The sequence below is a fragment of the Dama dama genome, chromosome 26 (assembly GCF_033118175.1).
Source record: "Dama dama isolate Ldn47 chromosome 26, ASM3311817v1, whole genome shotgun sequence".
Lineage (NCBI taxonomy): Eukaryota > Metazoa > Chordata > Mammalia > Artiodactyla > Cervidae > Dama > Dama dama.
The window spans coordinates 19418375-19437316 of NC_083706.1; the positions used below are offsets into that span (position 1 = coordinate 19418375).

Here is an 18942-nt window from a genome sequence, read left to right on the forward strand (position 1 = left end):
CTGGTTTTAGATACTTTTACTTTTGAATAATAGACCACTATGTGTTAGCTCATGATGAATTTCAGGCTTATTATGAATTACTTGACTGTTTAGTTAATACATTATTAATACTAGCTTATATTTGGTAGTATTTAAACTTCAAGATATATTGTAGTACATAAAGAACCAAAAAGCTCAAAGATCAATGAATAAGATGCACTATAAATATTAGCGTAATTTAAATAGTGCTCGACTACAAACTGAGCAAAAACTAACATATTGAAAAAGTCAGAAAAAATTATCCCAGAAGCTAATGCCATATACAAATTCTGGAAATATAAAGAAGCATGACAGGTGGGGGAAATAGCAATATACTTCAAACAGAAATTATGTTTATCATGTAACCTACCATTTAATTTTAATAAATCATCAATCACCATATATGTTTGGATGTGTATGTGTGCACGTATACAAAATATAAATTTTTAAAACCATTTATTCTTTACTTTTTTCAGGGTCTGTTTCACATCGTTATTCCTTAGGCTATAAATCAGAGGGTTTAACATGGGAATCACAAGGGTGTAAAACAAACAGGTCATTTTGTCTTGATCTAGAGAATAGGAAGAACTCGGCCTGAAATACATGAGAAGCATTATTCCCTGGAAAACTGCCACAGAAGTTAGATGAGAGATGCAGGTAGAGAAAGCTTTGAACCCCCCTTTGGCAGAGTGGATCTTCAAGGTCAATAGGATAATATAACAATAAGAGACAAGAACTCCTGAAATGGTACTCAGTTCAATGAAGCCAAAAGCAGTAAATATCAGTAACTCATTGACCTGTGTATCTGAGCAAGATAGCAATAGAAGAGGAGCAACATCACAAAAAAAGCGATTAATCTCATTTGACCCACAGAAACATAAGTGGGATGCTAATGTTGTGTGTATCAAAGTCTCTGCTATACTCACCAGGTAAACCCCAGCCATGAGCAGGGAGCACAGCCTGCTGGACATGCTGACCGCATAGAGCAAGGGGCTGCTGACAGCCTTGTACCGGTCATAGGCCATCACTGCCAGCCTATCACAATCTATAGAGGTATAGAGCACCAATAATTGCAGGGCACAGCCATAGAAGGGAATTGATTTGTTCTTAGCAAATAGGTCCACCAGCATCTTGGGGCCAACTGCTGTGGAAATGCTGAGGTCACTGAAGGAGAGGTGGCTGAGGAAAAAGTACATGGGTGTGTGCAGCTGGGGATCCATTCTGATCAGGGTTATCATTCCAAGATTGGCCAGAAGATTGATGAGATAAATAAGGAGAAATATGGTAAATAAGATCATTTGGTTCACAGCATTATCAGTAATTCCCAAGAAAATGAATTCAGTTATGGAGGAACAATTCCCTCTATCCATTCTTGTTAGTTCTTATGTAAACTTTTGAGAAAATGATCAAGAAAAGGACACTTGCATGTGTAACACTTTTCGGCATCTACAAAATGTCCAAAGACAGAATGTATTTTTCTATAAATGTCTTTTTATACTTAGAAAAGTATTCAGTCATGCACCCATTCTTTAAAGAGGCATAGCCATCAATTCTTCAATAATAAAAAAGTATCTGAGAAAGACCTTTGAGAAATTGGATGTAAATCTTAGATGTCATTCATGAGATTTGTTACTTTCTACAAGCTCTTCTCTGAGTGTTAGTTTCTTCATCCCAGGGAGTAGATTTAGAGAAATTTAACTCTTTACCTCTTGAGAAAAACCTAGAAGAGACACCTGTGTTAGACACAGACTGTAAGACACAGGACTGAGCATTTATGATGACTGAAAATAGTCACTTATACACAAAAAATGAAAGCAATTTTTATGTTTCTCAAAAAAGCATGATTGGTTTCAGAGAATTTGACTTTGTTCCAGAAACAGTCATGCCTTCCTACTGTCATCAAATTGACCTATGGTAAAAAGAAAACTGCAATTTGTGTGTGTGTGTGTGTGATGTGCTTCACAGTTATCTTGAAATGGTTTTCTCCTTCTTTAGTTAAAGAGTAAACCTACTGAAACTCGAAAAAGATCCTCCCTCCATTATTTCCATTTCCTTAGATTTGTTCATAGTGTTTTAGAGTCTCCTTCACATCTCATTTAAGGATATTACCACACTTTGTTCATGTTTTCTTTTTCACTGAAATGTAATGTGTACATCATAGAATTCACCCTTCTAATGTATACAGTTGTTTGTTTTTACTATATTTTTAAGGTTCTTAGGCTATCAACAGTATTTACTTCCACATTTTCATCACTATGATAAGAAATCCTTTATTCTTATTTATTAGATATATATTAGCTGTTGCTTTCCCTTCCTTCCTTCCTTCCTGAGCCCTGGTAACTACTAATTTACTTTCTGATTCTTTGTGCTTTCCAGTTCTTGGTCTCCTTTTAAATAGAATTATGAAACATACTATTTTGTTTGTTTGGTTGGTTGGTTGGTTGCTACTGTTATTTTTTTCATCAGCCTTGTCTTCATTGAAATATTTTCAAGGTTCATCTATATTGCATGCATTGCATATTCATCCTTCTTTGAATTTTTGCCATACTTCATCTGTTTTGACAAACAAAATTAGCAGAAATACTGTGAGTCATTTCTGGGTCTTGTCTTGAAGAAGACAGTATGTGAAAGCCATGAATTACCATGTAGAAATTCCAACTAGCCATCTGAATTTACAATGTGGCAAATTCTGAGATTACATGAAATGAAAGCAGAGAATTTGGGTCCATCTTTCTAGACATTCTCATCTAGTGTCAATTATTAAAGAACTTGCAACCTAGCCCACCTTTCCACTGAATATTTCATGCAATCTCAGTAAACACGAGAAAGAACAAAATAAGGAGTCAGTTGTCATTCTCTTAAGTTATCTAGTTTTGAAATACAGTTTATGTAGGAAGAGATAACTAGAACAGTGTGCAAAAACGAATCAGAGAAACAAGCTTTTGAGTATATATGAATGCATGTATATTCAAGGGTTTCCCAGGTGGCTCAGTAGAAAAGAATCGGATTGTCTAGCAGGAGATGTGAGTTCGATCCCTGGGTAGGGAAGAGCCCCTGGAGTAGAAAATGGCAACCCACTCCAGTATTCTTGCCTGGAAAATTTCTTGGAGAGAGGAGCTTGGCAGGTTACAGTCCATGAGGTCGCAAAGAGTCAGACATTACTGAGCACACATGGTCAGTGGTCATTCTCTTAAGTTATCTAGTTTTGAAATGCACTTTATGTAGCAAAAGGTAAGTGGAACAGTGTGCAAAAATAAATCAGAGAAGCAAGTTTTTGAATATATATATGTGTGTATATATATATATATATATGTATATATATGTATGTATATATATAAATACATGTATATTCAAAGACTGAGGAAAAATGTTTGAAAACCATATAGATAGATAGATGGATAAATAGATAGATATAGATAAGACAAAAAACTTGTAGCCAAAGTAAATGAAGAATCCTCACAGACAGTAAGACAACAAACAACGTAATAAAAATTGAACAAAGAATTTGAACAAATTAAGTCTCATCAAGAAGATATATACAAAGAAACCCACTTCAGACCTAGAGACACATACAGACTGAAAATGAGGGGATATAAGAAGATATTCCATGCAAATGAAAATCAAAAGAAAGCTGGAAAAACAATACTCATATCAGACAAGATAGACTTAAAAATAACGAATGTTAAAAGAGACAAGGAAAGACACTACACAATGACTAAGGGATCAGTCCATGAAGAAGACATAACAATTGTAAATATATATGGACCCAACACAGGAACACTTCAATATATAAGGCAAGTGCTAATATCTATAAAAGGGGAAATCGGCAGTAACACAATAGTGGGGAACTTTAACACTCAAATTACACCAATGGATGGCTCACCCAGACAGAAAATTAATAAGTAAACCAATTCTTAAATGACACAATAGACCAGATAGATTTGATATTTGTAGGACATTCCATCTGAAAGAAGCAGAATACGCTTTCATTTCAAGTAAACGTGGAATATTTTCCACAACAGATCATATCATGGGTCACAAACCAAGACCTGGTAAATTTTTAAAAGTTGAAATAGTAACAAGCATCTGTTTCCAATGACAATATGAGAAATCCATGACAAGATAAAGCTGTAAAAAACACAAACATGTGGAGGCTAAGCAATATGTGACTAAACAACCAGTATCACTGAAGAAAAGAAAGAGGAAATTAAAAAAGAAAATACCTAGAGACAAACGACAACCAAAACATGACAATTCAACGCCTAAGGTGCTCAGCAAAACAGCTCTAAGAAGGAAGCTGCTTGCAATAAACCTTACCTCGGGAAACAAGAAAAATCACAAAGAAACAACTTTACATTACACCTAGAGCAGCCAGAGAAAGAATAAACAAAGCCCGAAGTTAATAGAAGGAACCAAAACATAAAGGTCAGAGCATAAATAAATGAAAAATATAAAGAAAATAATAACACAGGCCAATGAAACTAAAAGCTGGTTCTTTGAGAATGTAAAGTTGATAAGCCTTCAGCCAGACTCATCAAGAGAAGCAAAGAGAAGATTCAAGTCAATAAAATGAGAAATGAAAGATGAGAAGTAACAACTGACATTACAGATATTTTCCATCAGTCATCAGTGATGTGTAAGAAGGATGTGCTATGGAAAGAAGGAAAGTTAGTGATGAGGACTGAAGTAGACAACCTAGAACACATCAGAGTCTTTTGATATGCTGTTCCTTATTTTTGTGGAATTTCAAGAATTTTCGTGGAATAGAAGAGTATCTTCATGCCATTGCTACAGCATTGATTTGAATTGTGAATTTCCTAAAAAACACTCAGTTCTTCTTTAAGTTATCCAATTCCAGATGAAGCCTATTTTAATCAAATGTTGTCTGCTGCAGCACTATTTTTGACTTCCATTTAATGGGCTTAATTTTTTCTTCTTTTTTTTCATATCATATTTATTAAATCCAATAAAATGGAGTGATATGTAGGTCAAATCAGTCTTTAGATGCTGTAATATACATCGGACACTTGAATGGAGACAAATTAACTAGATTACATGTTTATTTACTGCACAATACCTGCCAATCCACTGATGCCCTGTTTGTCTTAGACTTTAATTTTCAGACAATATTTTCAGTTAGGCTACCTTTTATGAGCAACAGTTCCAAAAGAGTTTGGTAAATTGATAAAATATGGTAGAGATAGAAACCTATACATGTTTTATAAAATAAGAATTTTATAAGTTTGTAGCTTTTTCCACAATGAAAACTTTTCCAACATGCCATAATGTCTCACAAATGTCCTTAAATTTTTTATCCCATGATGATTGTGTGGCTCATTTATTACTAAACTGCTTAGTTCATTAATGTCTACTAGTAGTACCAGCTTAAATTCATTAGTATAGAATCTATAAGATGTACTATAAAGTTTACAAAACCTGAGTTCTGAAAGATTGCTCAGTAAATCTTTGATTTACTTTAAGTCAAAACCTTTAAGACATTGTATAATGTTTTAGTGAGACTGAAATAGTGTTTGAATGACAAATGAACCAAAAATTAGCATAAGTAGAGAAGTGAAAAGGTTTTTCAAAAACAGTAAGTGCCATATATAAATCCAGCCCACATACTAAGCATGATATCTGCAGCAACCTGCATTATTTCTTAACAGTGAAGCTGTGCTTAGTCACTCAGTCATGTCTGACTCTTTGTGACCCCATGGATTGTAGCCCACCAGGCTCTTCTCTCTATAGGGATTCTCCAGCAAGAATACTGGAATGGGTAGCCATTTCCTCTTCCAGTCTTTACAGTGGAGTTTAATACAAATAATTATTCACTTAGGAACTTGAGAAAATTGTTTCTCCTGTGTCGTGCCATAAAATTTTAATCACACAATTACTATATGTGTGTGGTTGTGTGCATATATGCATAATACAGATATTTAAAAATATAGTTTAGCTTTCAATTTTACTAATGCCCCTTTTACATCCTTGTTCCATAGGCTAAATATTAGAGGATTTAGCAGGGGAATCACAAGAGTGTAAAACAAAGAAATAATTTTGTCTTCATCTAGAGAGTAGGATGAACTTGGCCTGAAATACATAAGGAGCATAACTCCCTGGAAAATTGACACTGCAGTTAAGTGGAAGGTGCAGGCGGTAAAATCTTTGACTTTCCCCTCAGCAAAGTGGATCTTCAAGATTGAAAGGATGGTATAAAAATAAGAGCAAGGACTCCTGAAATAGTGCTCAGTTCAATAAAGTCCAAAGCAGTGAATGTCACTAACTCAATGACCTGTGTTTCTGAGCAGGACAGGGAAAAAAAAAAAAAAACAGGTGTAAATCACAGAAAAAATGGTTAATCACATTTGACCCACAGAAGAATAAATGGAATGCTAATGCCGTGTGTATCTGAGAAATGTTATCCCACCAGGAAAACCCCAGCCATGAGCAAGGAGCACACCCCGCTGGACATGCTGACCGCATAGAGCAAGGGGCTGCTGACGGCCTTGTACCGGTCACAGGCCATCACTGCCAGCAGGAGACACTCACAATCTGCAAAGATAAAGAAGACCAAGAATTGCAGAGCACAACCATAGATAGAAATTGACTTGGTCTTGGCAAATAGGGAGAAATATCAATAACCTCAGATACGCAGATGACACCACCCTTATGGCAGAAAGTGAATTAGAAATAAAGAGCCTCCTGAGGAAAGTGAAAAAGTTGGCTTAAAGCTCAACATTCAGAAAACTAAGATCATGGCATCCGGCCCCATCACTTCATGGCAAATAGGTGGGGAAACAGTGGAAAGTGACTGACTTTATTTTCTTGGGCTCCAAAGTCACTGCAGATGGTGATTGCAGCCAAGAAATTAAAAGACCCTTGCTCCTTGGAAGAAAAGCTATGATCAACCTAGACAGCATATTAAAAAGCAGAGACATTACTTTGCCAACAAAGGTCCATCTAACCAAGGTTATGGTTTTTCCGGTGGTCATGTATGGATGTGAGATTTGGACTGTAAAGGAAGCTGAGCACCAAAGCATTGATGCTTTTAATGGTGTTGGAGAAGACTCTTGAGAGTCCCCTGGCCTGCATGGAGATCCAACCAGTCCATCCTAAAGTAAATCAATGCTGAGTGTTCACTGGAAGGACTGATGCTGAAGCTGAAACTCCAGTACTTTGGCCACATGACATGAAGAACTGACTCATTAGAAAAGACTCATGCTGGGAAAGATTGAAGGCAGGAGAAGAGATGACAAAGGATGAGATGGTTGGATGGTACCACTGACTCAATGGACATGTGTTTGGGTAAACTCTGGGTGATGGATAGGGAGGTCTGGCGTGTTGCAGTTCATGGGGTTTCAAAGAGTTGGGCACAACTGAGTGACTGAACTGAACTGAACTGGCAAATAGGTCCACCAGCATCTTGGGGCCAATGGCTTTGGAATAGCAGAGGTCAGAGAAGGAGAGGTGACTGAGGAAAAAGTACAAGGGTATATGCAGCTAGGGATCCATCCTATTAAAATAATCTTTTCAAGATTTGCCAGAATGTTAATGAGATAAACAGCAAAAAACATGATAAATAGGATCACTTTAATCCCAGACTTATCAGTAATTCCCCTAAATATGAATTCAATAAAGAATGAGCAATTTTCTTTTTCCAACCTTTGATGTTCTTGTCTAAAGTTTTGAAGAAATGACGGAGAAAACGATACATATATGTGAACCACTCCTGGACATTCACAACATATTTATAAGAAAGCATAATTTATTTGTGCTATTTTCTTTTTACATTCCAAAAAGTCTCCATTAAAAGGCACTCTTTGAAGAGATATTGCTATTTAACTGATAATAATAAAAATATCTGAGATAGGCAGTTGAAAAACATCTGTCTGAATCTACACGCCATTCCTGAAGTATAATACTATCTATAAACTCTTTCCCAATAACCTTAGATATGCAGATAACACCACCCTTATGGCAGAAAGCGAAGAAGAACTAAAGAGCCTCTTGATGAAAATGAAAGAGGAGAGTAAAAAATTTGGCTTAAAATTCAACATTCAAAAAACTAAGATCATGGCATCCTATCCCAACACTTCATGGCAAATAGATGTGGAAACAATGGAAACGTGTTGACAGGCATTACTTTCCTGGGCTCCAAAATCACTGTGGACAGTGACTGCAGTCATGAAATTAAAAGACACTTGCTCCTTGGAAGAAAAGCTATGACCAACCTAGACAGCATATTGAAAAGCAGAGACATTACTTTGTCTGCTGCTGCTGCTGCTAAGTCACTTCAGTCGTGTCCAACTCTGTGCGACCCCATAGATGGCAGCCCAACAAGCTCCCCCATCCCTGGGATTCTCCAGGCAAGAACACTGGAGTGGGTTGCCATTTCCTTCTCCAATGCATGAAAGTGAAGAGTGAAAGTGAAGTCGCTCAGTCATGTCCAACTCTTAGTGACCTGATGGACTGCAGCCTACCAGGCTCCTCCGCCCGTGGGATTCTCCAGGCAAGAGTACTGGAGTGGGGTGCCATGGACTTCTCCGCTACTTTGTCTACAAAGGTCCATCTAGCCAAAGCTATGGTTTTTCCAGTAGTCATGTATGGATATGAGAGTTGGACAAAAAGAACGCTGAGCACCGAAGAGTTGATGCTTTTGAACTATGGTGTTGGGGAAGATTCTTGAGAGTTCCTTGGACAGCAAGAGATCCAACCAGTCAGTCCTAAAGGAAATCAGTCCTGAATATTCATTGGAAGAACTTATGCTGAAGTGAAGCTCCAATAGTTTGGCCACCTGATGCAAAGAACTGACTCATTGGAAAAGACTCTGATGCTGTGAAAGATTAAAGGCAGGAGGAGAAGGGGACTATAGAGGATGAAATGGTTGGATGACATCACCAACTCGATGGACATGAGTTTGAGCAAGCTTTGGGAGTTGGTGATGGACAGGGAAGCCTGGTGTGCTGCAGTCCATGGAGTCCCAAAGAGTCAGATGCCTTTGAGCAACTGAACTGAACTGAATTTTGGACTAGTGTTTATGTAGCAAAAGATTGTCCTTCCCTGGTGACATAGATGGTAAAGAATTCTGCAATGCAAGAGAGCTAGGTTCAATATCTGGGTCTGGAAGATCCCCTGTAGAAGGGAAGGGCAATCCACTCCAGTGTACTGGCTTGGGAAATCTCATGGATAGAGGAGCTTGGGGGGCTACAGTTATGGGTCACAAAGATTCAGACATGACTGAGCAACTTTCACTCACTCACAACAAAAAATAAACATAATCAGAGAGAAATATTTCCATAAAATAGAAAATATTTCAAAACCATTTATCCATATATATGACAAAGAACTTGTATCCACAATATACTAATAGCTTTCCTCATTGAAGAAAAAAAAAGACTTAAAAAATGCCCCCCCAAAAAATAAAAATTAACAGAAATGTTCAAAAAGAAAATACATAAGCAAGAAGTTAATGCATGAGAGCTTGCTCAGAACCATTAGTTATTAAAGCAATGAGGATAAAGTCACAACACAATAACATAACACAAATGTCAAATGGACTGAAATTAATATACTCAGTATAACAAATTTCCTAATTCACCAGAAATCTCATCTGGGAACTATCAGAGACAGGCTTTCTTATCTGTTTGGGTGTTTTTCTTTGTTCTTTTCATTTGTTTGTTTTTCTACTTTTATTTTCTACAAATCCGGGAAATCATTTAGCTTAAATCCATATAACTATTTCATATTTAATTTTGGAAATGTGATTTTTTTTTTTTAATGAGATTCTTAATGGCAGCTTTTGATGCCTTTTTATGTCATTGTTATTCTTGGTTGTGAGGATCTCAACACTGAAATACCAATTGTACTACTGTGGAGCTATCAGTGAGGCAAAGTTCAAACCAAAACTAATTGCTAATATTTTCCCAGTAAAATCAAGAAATTGATGGATTTGTGTTTCAGAAGAATTTTATTGTCATTCCACTTCTCTGTTGCACATATGGTGTACGTAGAATTGGTTTTGGTCGCATAATTATGGTGGTTAGTCACTCAGTTCTGTCCGACTCTTTGCTGTCCATGGGATTCTCTAGGCAAGAATACTTGAGTGAGTCGCCATTCCCTTCTCCAGGGATCTTCCTGATTCAGGGATCAAACCCGGGTCTCCTGTATTACAGGAAAATTCTTTAATGTCTGAGCCACCAAGGAAGCTCTAATTATACTCCAATCCAAATTAATTTTTACCTCAGGAATCCCTGTTTTCTGGGATGCAACTATTTGTTGCAACAACTAGTTTGTTCAGCCAGAACCCAGCTTTAGCTTTTTAACAGGACTGCTCCTCAAACACATGTAGATTAACTTCCTTTCAATATTCCCCCACCTAACAATTTAACTGAGCGTGGGTAACTACATTGTTATTGCAAGCTGGGTAACCTAAGGGGGGAAAAAATCTTCCAATGGGGTTTGTGTTTCATTAAAAACGGAGATCTTAAATAACTGTAAAACATCTCTTAAAGAGAAAGTGTATTCCTCAGATATAAGCAAGTGAGAGAAAGGCTCTATATTTAGAGTTTTCCTGGTGCTTTTCAAACACTAAAACAATTTTAGGCAGACCATATCACCCAGACGATCTTCTTCAAAATACAGTTGTCTGTTCTTCAAGCCTATTATGACATGGAGTTCATTGCGTGGTATGGTACTGAAGTATTTTATAGCTCACAGGTTCTGTGAAAATGAGGGGAGATCCAGTGGGTGGATAAAGACAGTGTTGTTCTACAGGCAAGGTGGCACTTTTAGTAACATAAAGATTAATAATGTACTGAGATACTGAGAGGGTAACAGGCAGGAAGGCCAGGGGTCTCCAAACGGAGGAAAGAGGGGGCAAGTGCCAGACAATTTCATCTCTCTTAAGCGGCAGGAGGAAACAAGCCAGCAATATATTTTTTTCTTCTCTATACAAATTTAAAAGGAGGTTTCTCTTAAAATACTGTGTTGCCATGACACCTGGTTTCACCTGAAGCTAACTACTCTCAAACCTTGAGTTAACCAATACATTTCTTTTTCTTATGGAAATGTTGTCTCAAGCTATGTTAATGTACCCCAGACTCTATCTTCAAGTTGGTTCCGCCAAACGGCCTAAACTACTTACTCAGATATTGTTCCCTAATCTATGTAAATGAAACTCTTTGTTGGTAATCTGCCCTTCTACAAGATTCAAGTCAATCGTTTTATGGCCGGGGATGAATTATCTGGTTCCATTCTAAATTCTAAGACATTCCTTTCTTTTCATTAACAGACTGTGAGTGACTATATAATTTACAGCTAAAGACTGGGAGGTGGGTACTCTTTTGCCCCCTTCTGATGCCTATGTCGGAAGCTTTCTCTATCTCCTTTATGCTTTAATAAAACTTTATTACACAAAAGCTCTGAGCGATCCAGCCTTGTCTCTGGTCCCGGATTGAATTCATCTCCTCCGGAGGCCAAGAATCCTGGCGTCTTATCGTTCAGCAACAACCTTTCAATACTCTAGAAAGTATGCACTATATCCATTACATAAACGTATAATAAACCCTTTACCAGAGACTTTTAGAATTAAAAGTCAATACTTTCCTACAATCTCATAGTGAAGGTACTGTGTTTATGGAATGTCATTTTAGATTTGTAATATACACATAGAAATTTTTCATCTAAATCAGTACTATTTTTGGAATTACATTTAATGAGCTTAAAATTCCCTTCTTTTTACATCATTCCCACTAGATCTAATAAAATGAGCCGATATTTGCAATGCAGCCTTTAGTTGCTGAAATAAATATATACAATAAGCATGAAGAATGGTTAGTTAATGTGTTTGTTAACTCTTAATTAATGGAAATCCATCAACTTCCTATTTTGCTTGACTTTAATATATTCCAGTCAATTTTTTCTGCCATGTTTCTCCTCATAAGCAACAATTCAAGACATTTGGCTGAGTTGATAAAATATACCAGGAGTGGAAAATTTCAACCTTTATATTATACAATTATTCTAAGGTTTTTCCACCATGAAAACTCTTTTCAACATGCTATAGTGTTTCACAAATACCACTCTGAATAACAAAAGAATTTTGTAGGCTTTATTTTTCCATTCTGAAATATTTTCACATAAGGATATTTTACAATGACATCTAGAAAATTTAAGACTATCAGAGGTCTTTTAACCTTACACTTTTAATGGATAAATAAGAGTGATCTTCAGCACTTTATGGTATTTCAAATATATGTTTGTATCCTCACTTTCTGTTCTTTAGCCTTCAGGAAACAGATTCAAGGTATACGAAGCATCAAATATCAAGAACTTATAATTTCTTACATCTAATTCAATTAATAAATATGTATGTCTTTATAAAAGTCTGTTATTTTTTTTTTCCACAATCACTTCTGCACCTTCCCAAAGCTGTTGTTATATGCATACAATAGTTATAGTATATTGTGATATATAGGGCTTCCCTGGGGGCTCAGCTGATAAAGAATCCACCTGCATATTGTGATATATATATATGGCACTTAGCAAACTCTCAGTTAATTTTGTGTTTCTGAGATATAAGTAATAGCCAAAAAAGGTTGTCTAGTATTTTTAGGTTAATATATATTTGCTTATTTTATGCTTCAGGCAACTTTCAGTGCTTTGGTTAACAAGGATGGAATTCTTTGTTCTTTACCAAAGAATGAGCACAAACTGTGATATAAAACAATGCTTTAAGTAAGTGGTTGTTTGTGAACCACAAAGAGACAAAAAAGGGGCACTTAGGGCTGAGAAGGAAGGAAGGAAAAGTATCTTGGGAGAAGTGCAGAAGAATTGATAGTTGATAACAAAAACACAATATTGTATTTTAACAAGTCACTTTCTATACTTTCCATAGGGCTTTATAATCTAATATTTAGACTTCTTTCCTTCTCATTTTTAACATAGCTACTTCAAATATAATTGATAGATACCACATATAGTTATTAGGTATACAATGTGATGGAGTGATATATGTATACTTTGTGAAATGATTATCACAGTAAGGTTAATTAATACATGCATAACCTCACATAGTTACCATTTTGAGTGTGTGTATGGTGAGGACAGTTAAAATCTACTCTTTTAGCAAATTTCAAGTTTATACTACAGTATTGTTAACTGGGGTATCATGTAGATTAAATCCCCTAAACTTATTCAATAAATAATAGAAAATGTGTGCACTTTGACCAACATCACCCTTTTCTCCTGTCTTTCAGCTCCTAGCAACAACCAATCTATTCTCTACTTCTATGAAATTTATTTTTTACTTAGGCTGCACCCCAAGGCTTGCAAGGATCTTAGTTCCCTGATCAGGGGTCAAACCCAGGCCTGGGCATTGAAAGCACCAATTCCTGTTCACTGGACTGCCAGGGAACTCCTGAGTTTTACATTTTAGACTCTATCTGTATGTGAGATCACGCAGTACCTATCTTCCTCTGTATGGATTATTTCACTTAGTATGTTGCCTTCACGGTTCTTCCATGTTATAGCAAATATGACTTCTTCTAACAAACATGGACTTCTATATTCCACAACCTGAATAACTGTCAAATCCTTTATCTACTATCCTTTATTCTCTTAAATTGAGTCTTATTTAGATTTGACTGAATATCTCTATTCAAAGATGATTTTATTTTGGACTGGATTTAGATATTTTTGCTTTGGAATTATAGCCCTGTATGTATTATTTCATGATGAAGTTGAAGTTATAATGAGTTACTTGACCATTTAGTTAATATGTTATTTGTTTGAGCTTATATTTAGTAGTATTTAAACTGCAAGATGCACTATAGTATATAAAGAATCTACATGCTCAAAGATCACTGAGTAAATGCACAGTAAGTCTCAGCATAATTGAAACAATGTTTGAATAAAAACTAAACAAAATTAGCATAATGGAAAAGTCAGAAATGTTTTCATTTAAACTAAATGCCATGTACAAATTCAGGAAAAATAATTAAACATGACATGTGGGAGGAACAATAATAGATTTAAGATTGAGATTTAGTGTAATACTACCTTAAGAAATTGAAAAATTATGTTTGTCATGTATTCTACCATATAATTTTAATAAATCATTTGTCACTATATGTGTGTGGATGCATGTTTATTCACATATGCCTAACATAAATATTTAAAGCCATTTATTTTTCAATTTTTCTAGGGCCTCTTTCACATCCTTGTTTCATAGACTGTAAATCAGAGGGTTTAACATGGGAATCACAAGGGTGTAAAACAGCGAGGTCATTTTGCTTGATCTAGATAATAGGAAGAACTTGGTCTGAAATACATAAAGAGCATAGTTCCCTGGAAAATTGCCACAACAGTTAGGTAGAGAGAGCTTTGAATCTCCCCTCAGGAGAGTGGATCTTTAAGACTGATAGGATGATATAACAATAAGAGACAAGGACTCCTGAAATGGTATTCAGTTCAATGAGGCCAAAAATCATGAATATCACTAACTCATTGACCTGTGTGTCTGAGCAAGATATCAACAAGAGAGGAGGAACATCACAAAAACAGTGGTTAATCTCATTTGACCCACAGAAACATAAGCAGAAGGCTAATGTCGTGTATATCAGAGTATCTGCCATTCCCACCAGGTAAACCCCAGCCATGAGCAGGGAGCACGCCCTGCTGGACATGCTGACCGCATAGACCAAGGGGCTGCTGATGGCCTTGTACCGGTCACAGGCTATCACTGCCAGCAGGAGACACTCACAATCAGCAAAGATACAGAAGACCAAGAATTACAGAGCACAACCATGGATAGAGATTGACTTGTTCTTGGCAAATAGGTCCACTAGCATCTTGGGGCCAATGGCTGTGGAATAGCAGAGGTCACAGAAGGAGAGGTGGCTGAGGAAAAAGGACATGGGTGTGTGCAGCTGGGGGTCCAACCTAATCAGGGTTATCATTCCAAGGTTTGCCAGAAGATTGATGAGATAAGCAAGGAGAACCATGGTAAATAGGGTCACTTTGTTCACAGTGATATTAATAATTCCCAAGAAAATGAATCCAGTCACAGAGGAGCAATTCTCTCCTTCCATTCTTTTTATTTATTTTTTTTCACCTTTTTTGTTAATTTATTTATTTTTAACTGGAGGATAATTGCTTTACAATATTGTGTTGGTTTTTGCCATACCTTCTTTTTAGATCTTGTATCAAACTCTTGAGAAATTGATCAAAAAAATAAATGACACATTCATGTGTAACACTTCTACACATCTGTGAAAAATCATAAGGCAGAACATGTTTTATTTTTGTTTGGCAATTCTGTTTTTATATTCAGAAAAGTATCCAGTCATGCACACAAATTAAGGAGGCATAGCCCTCTATTCTGAAAGAATAAAATGAATTTGAGAAAAACCTTTTTGAAAGATTGATATAAATCTAGATGCCATCCACAGGGTTTGTCACTTTCTACCAGCTCTTTTCTGAGCCTTACTTTTTCTTTTTTTAACCTCAGAGAGTAGATCTGGAGAAATATACCTTTTTTTCACCTCTTGAAAACCATGTGAAAGAGACTCCAATGATAGAGAGGCTAGTCTCTAACACTTAGGATTAAATATTTGCAATGCTTGAAAATATTCACTTGAGTAAAAAACATAAGATTACAATTTTTGTGTTTCTCAAAAAAGCATGATTGGTTAAAGAGTTTTTGACTTAGTTCCCTACATGGTGAGTATATCAATGACTAGTAATAACAACAGCAACAAAAGAATTGTGTTACTTATTTTAATTCATGTTGTGTTTAGTCTTTGGTGAGACATGAAATAATCATTACTGACTTGTTTTCTAGAAATTTGCTATTGTTTTCCCACAATGCTCATTATCTCTTTGTGGTGTGGTTGTTGTCCAGGGATGAATTTTTTTACCAGTGGGAAAAAAGAGCTAAGAGGAAGTGAAAGCAACAAAATTAATCACATACATTTGCATCACTTTAGATTCTAAATGTCTTTTTTATATAATAAAATGGAAATGGTAGGAGGGACAATGTTGTTCATTGCTTAGTTGCCACATCATGTCTGACTCTTCATGACCCTGTGGACTGCAGCAAGCCATGCTTCCCTGTCCCTCACCATCTCCTGGAGTTTGCTTAAACACGTGTTCAGGATGCCATCCAGCCATCTCATCCTCTATTGCCCTCTTCTCCTTCTGCCTTCAATCTCTGCCAATGTCAGGGTTTTTCCCCATGAGTTGTCTGTTTGCATCAGGTGGCCAAAGTATTGGAGCTTCAGCTTCAACAACAGTCCTTCCAGTGTGTATTCAGGGTTGATTTCCTTTAAGACTGACTGGTTTGATCTCCTTGCTGTCCAAGAGACTTTCAATAGTCTTCTCCAACACCACAGTTCAAAAGCATCAATTCTTTGGCACTTTGCCTTCTACATGGTCCAGATCGGACAACTGTATGTGACTGCTGGAAAAACCATAACTTTGACTATACAGACCTTTGTCAGTGAAGTGATGAGTTTGCTTCTTAACACACTGTCTAGGTTTGTCATAGTAACAGAATTTATCACACGTATTTGTGCCACTTTAGATTCTAAATGGCTTTTTATATAATAAAATGGAAATGAGATTAGGGACGATACATATTTCTAAAATACATAGACTTCTCTCTCTGTTATACATTTGTATTTATGTGTGAACATACGTATATATTTAGGTGTATGGAGAAAGAGTATAAGTTATGGACTTTGTCTTTAGACCTAAGTTAACATGGCATGTGTTCACATTGGGATATATTTGTACATATTTTTATTTTTATTGTGGCACCTACACTATTTTTCAATACAACAAAACATATCTTAAGCTCATATATACATGCCCAATGCTATAGGGAGTAAAGGCTTTTGTGTAAACCAACAGTAAAATAAGATAAAATGTTGTATTGTGGATATTAACAAGCTCAGACAGATCCTTTCAATTATGAGAAGAAAACACTATTTCTAGCCATTAGATGCAGATTTTAGTGAGTAACCAAGCATAAAATGCTTCATTTACATATTTTTTTCTTTTTTTATCAAAAAGTTAAATATTTTCTCTTACATTTCTTAAGATAGGATCTAGGAACATACCTGAAACAAGCAGGTATTGGTTAGCTGAACAATAGACAGATGGCTTTTTATTTAACCAGATTCATTGGGATTTAAATCCCTGTGCTACTGTCCTTTGGCTTTGATGTTGTTCAAATATTTCCTTAACTACATTTCTGCTTCTGTATATTCCCACATGCATTCAGGAACAATTTAGCAAAGGCTAAGCTTTTTTGCTTCACTATTGTCAGCAAATTGATTCATGGTAGAGTGAAAACTGCAAATTGTCTTTGTGGTGTGCCTCACAGTTAGCCTGAAACTATCTCCTTCTCTAGTCAAAGAGGAAACCTAATGAAACTGAAAAATATTCTCCCTCCATCATTTCCAGCTCCTTTTGATTGTTCGTTTTGTTTCTGAAACACTATCCTTTACTATCTCTTTTTGGAGTATTATTACACTTTGCATTACCTTTTTTATTAAATTATAATGCATATAAAATAAAGTTCACCCTTTTAATGTATACTGTTCTTTAGCTTTTAGTATATTTTCAAGATTGTTCAGTTGTCACTTAAGTAGATACCACTGTCTACTTCAGAACACTTTCATCACTCCAATAAGAAACACAAGCTTATTAGCTGTCATTCCCCGTTCTTCCCTCCCTGAGCCCTGGAAACCACTCCTTTCTGATACGGCATGGCTTCCTATTCTTGGCCTTGTGTATAAACAGAATCATGTAGTATGTGTTTTTATTCTGTCAGGCTTCTTTTCTTCAGTATGCTGTTTTCAATGTTCATCTATGTTCTTGAACATATAAGTTTGTTTCATTCAGTGACAGAATAATAATTCATTTTCAGGCTATAACACATTTTATTGACCCATTTTTCAGTTAGATGATCGTTGGGTTATTTCTATTTAGTAATGAATAATGACACTATAAACTTTCCTTCCAATGCTAACTTTCTTTTTTTTTTTTCCATTATTTTTATTAGTTGGAGGCTAATTACTTTACAATATTGTAGTGGTTTTTGCCATACATTGACATGAATCAGCCATGGATTTACATGTATTCCCCATCCCGATACCCCCTCCCACCTCCCTCTCCACCTGATCCCTCTGGGTCTTAACTTTCAAGGCAGCTCTCATCACCAATTATCATCTTATTCCCATCCTCCAACCACATATCATCCAAGGATATTTCACTGATTTTGTGACTCTCTCACATTCTCTAAATTGTGCAGTCTTTTTTGAGTTATGTTTATTTTGTTCATTTGAGAATCTACTACAATTAAGGCCTCAGAGATATGATCAATGCTTATTTTGCATTTCCTAAGCTCCCTGGTACAAGAAGATGAAAAGTAGGACTTTCTAAACACTTATTATTAAGTATTTCTTGTTATCAAAGTGATATAAAATAAATAAAATATAGCTGGATGGGAAATTTTAATATAGATATGGCTCATATGTGCAAAGATGACCCATTTAGAAAATTGCACAGGTATGACAATTTTTTCTAAATCATCAGAGTCCCATTTTATTCCTAAAATAATGTGTTCCCTGGGGACTCAGATGGTAAAGAATCTAAAATTTGATCTAACATCTTGGTATCTCTGATATGACTGGGCTATTTCCCAGCATCCCAGAACTAGTCCTCTTCACAATGAGCTGAATGACCAAAATGTCAGTCCCTCTCCCTCTATATGTGTGTTGTTTCAGAAGTGCTTCATAAAGGCACTTTGTGTACATGTATGCACAACAAAATTAGGAAGAGACTGCACACCTGCTCACAGACTTAATAACAATAACATTAAAAATCATTAATAACCAAATCAGCACTTAGAAATTAAAAGAG

The 18942-nt window shown here is 36.0% G+C and overlaps 1 protein-coding gene and 1 pseudogene across 1 annotated transcript; both read right to left on the reverse strand.

Moving 5' to 3' along the window:
* Positions 1 to 464: 464 nt before the first annotated feature.
* Positions 465 to 1388, reverse strand: LOC133047274 (olfactory receptor 5W2-like). The gene has a single exon (XM_061130443.1). It carries the CDS (start codon positions 1386 to 1388, stop codon positions 465 to 467), a length of 924 nt encoding a protein of 307 aa, XP_060986426.1.
* Positions 1389 to 14188: 12800 nt separating this feature from the next.
* On the reverse strand, positions 14189 to 15104 carry LOC133047052 (olfactory receptor 5W2-like; annotated as a pseudogene).
* Positions 15105 to 18942: the final 3838 nt, after the last annotated feature.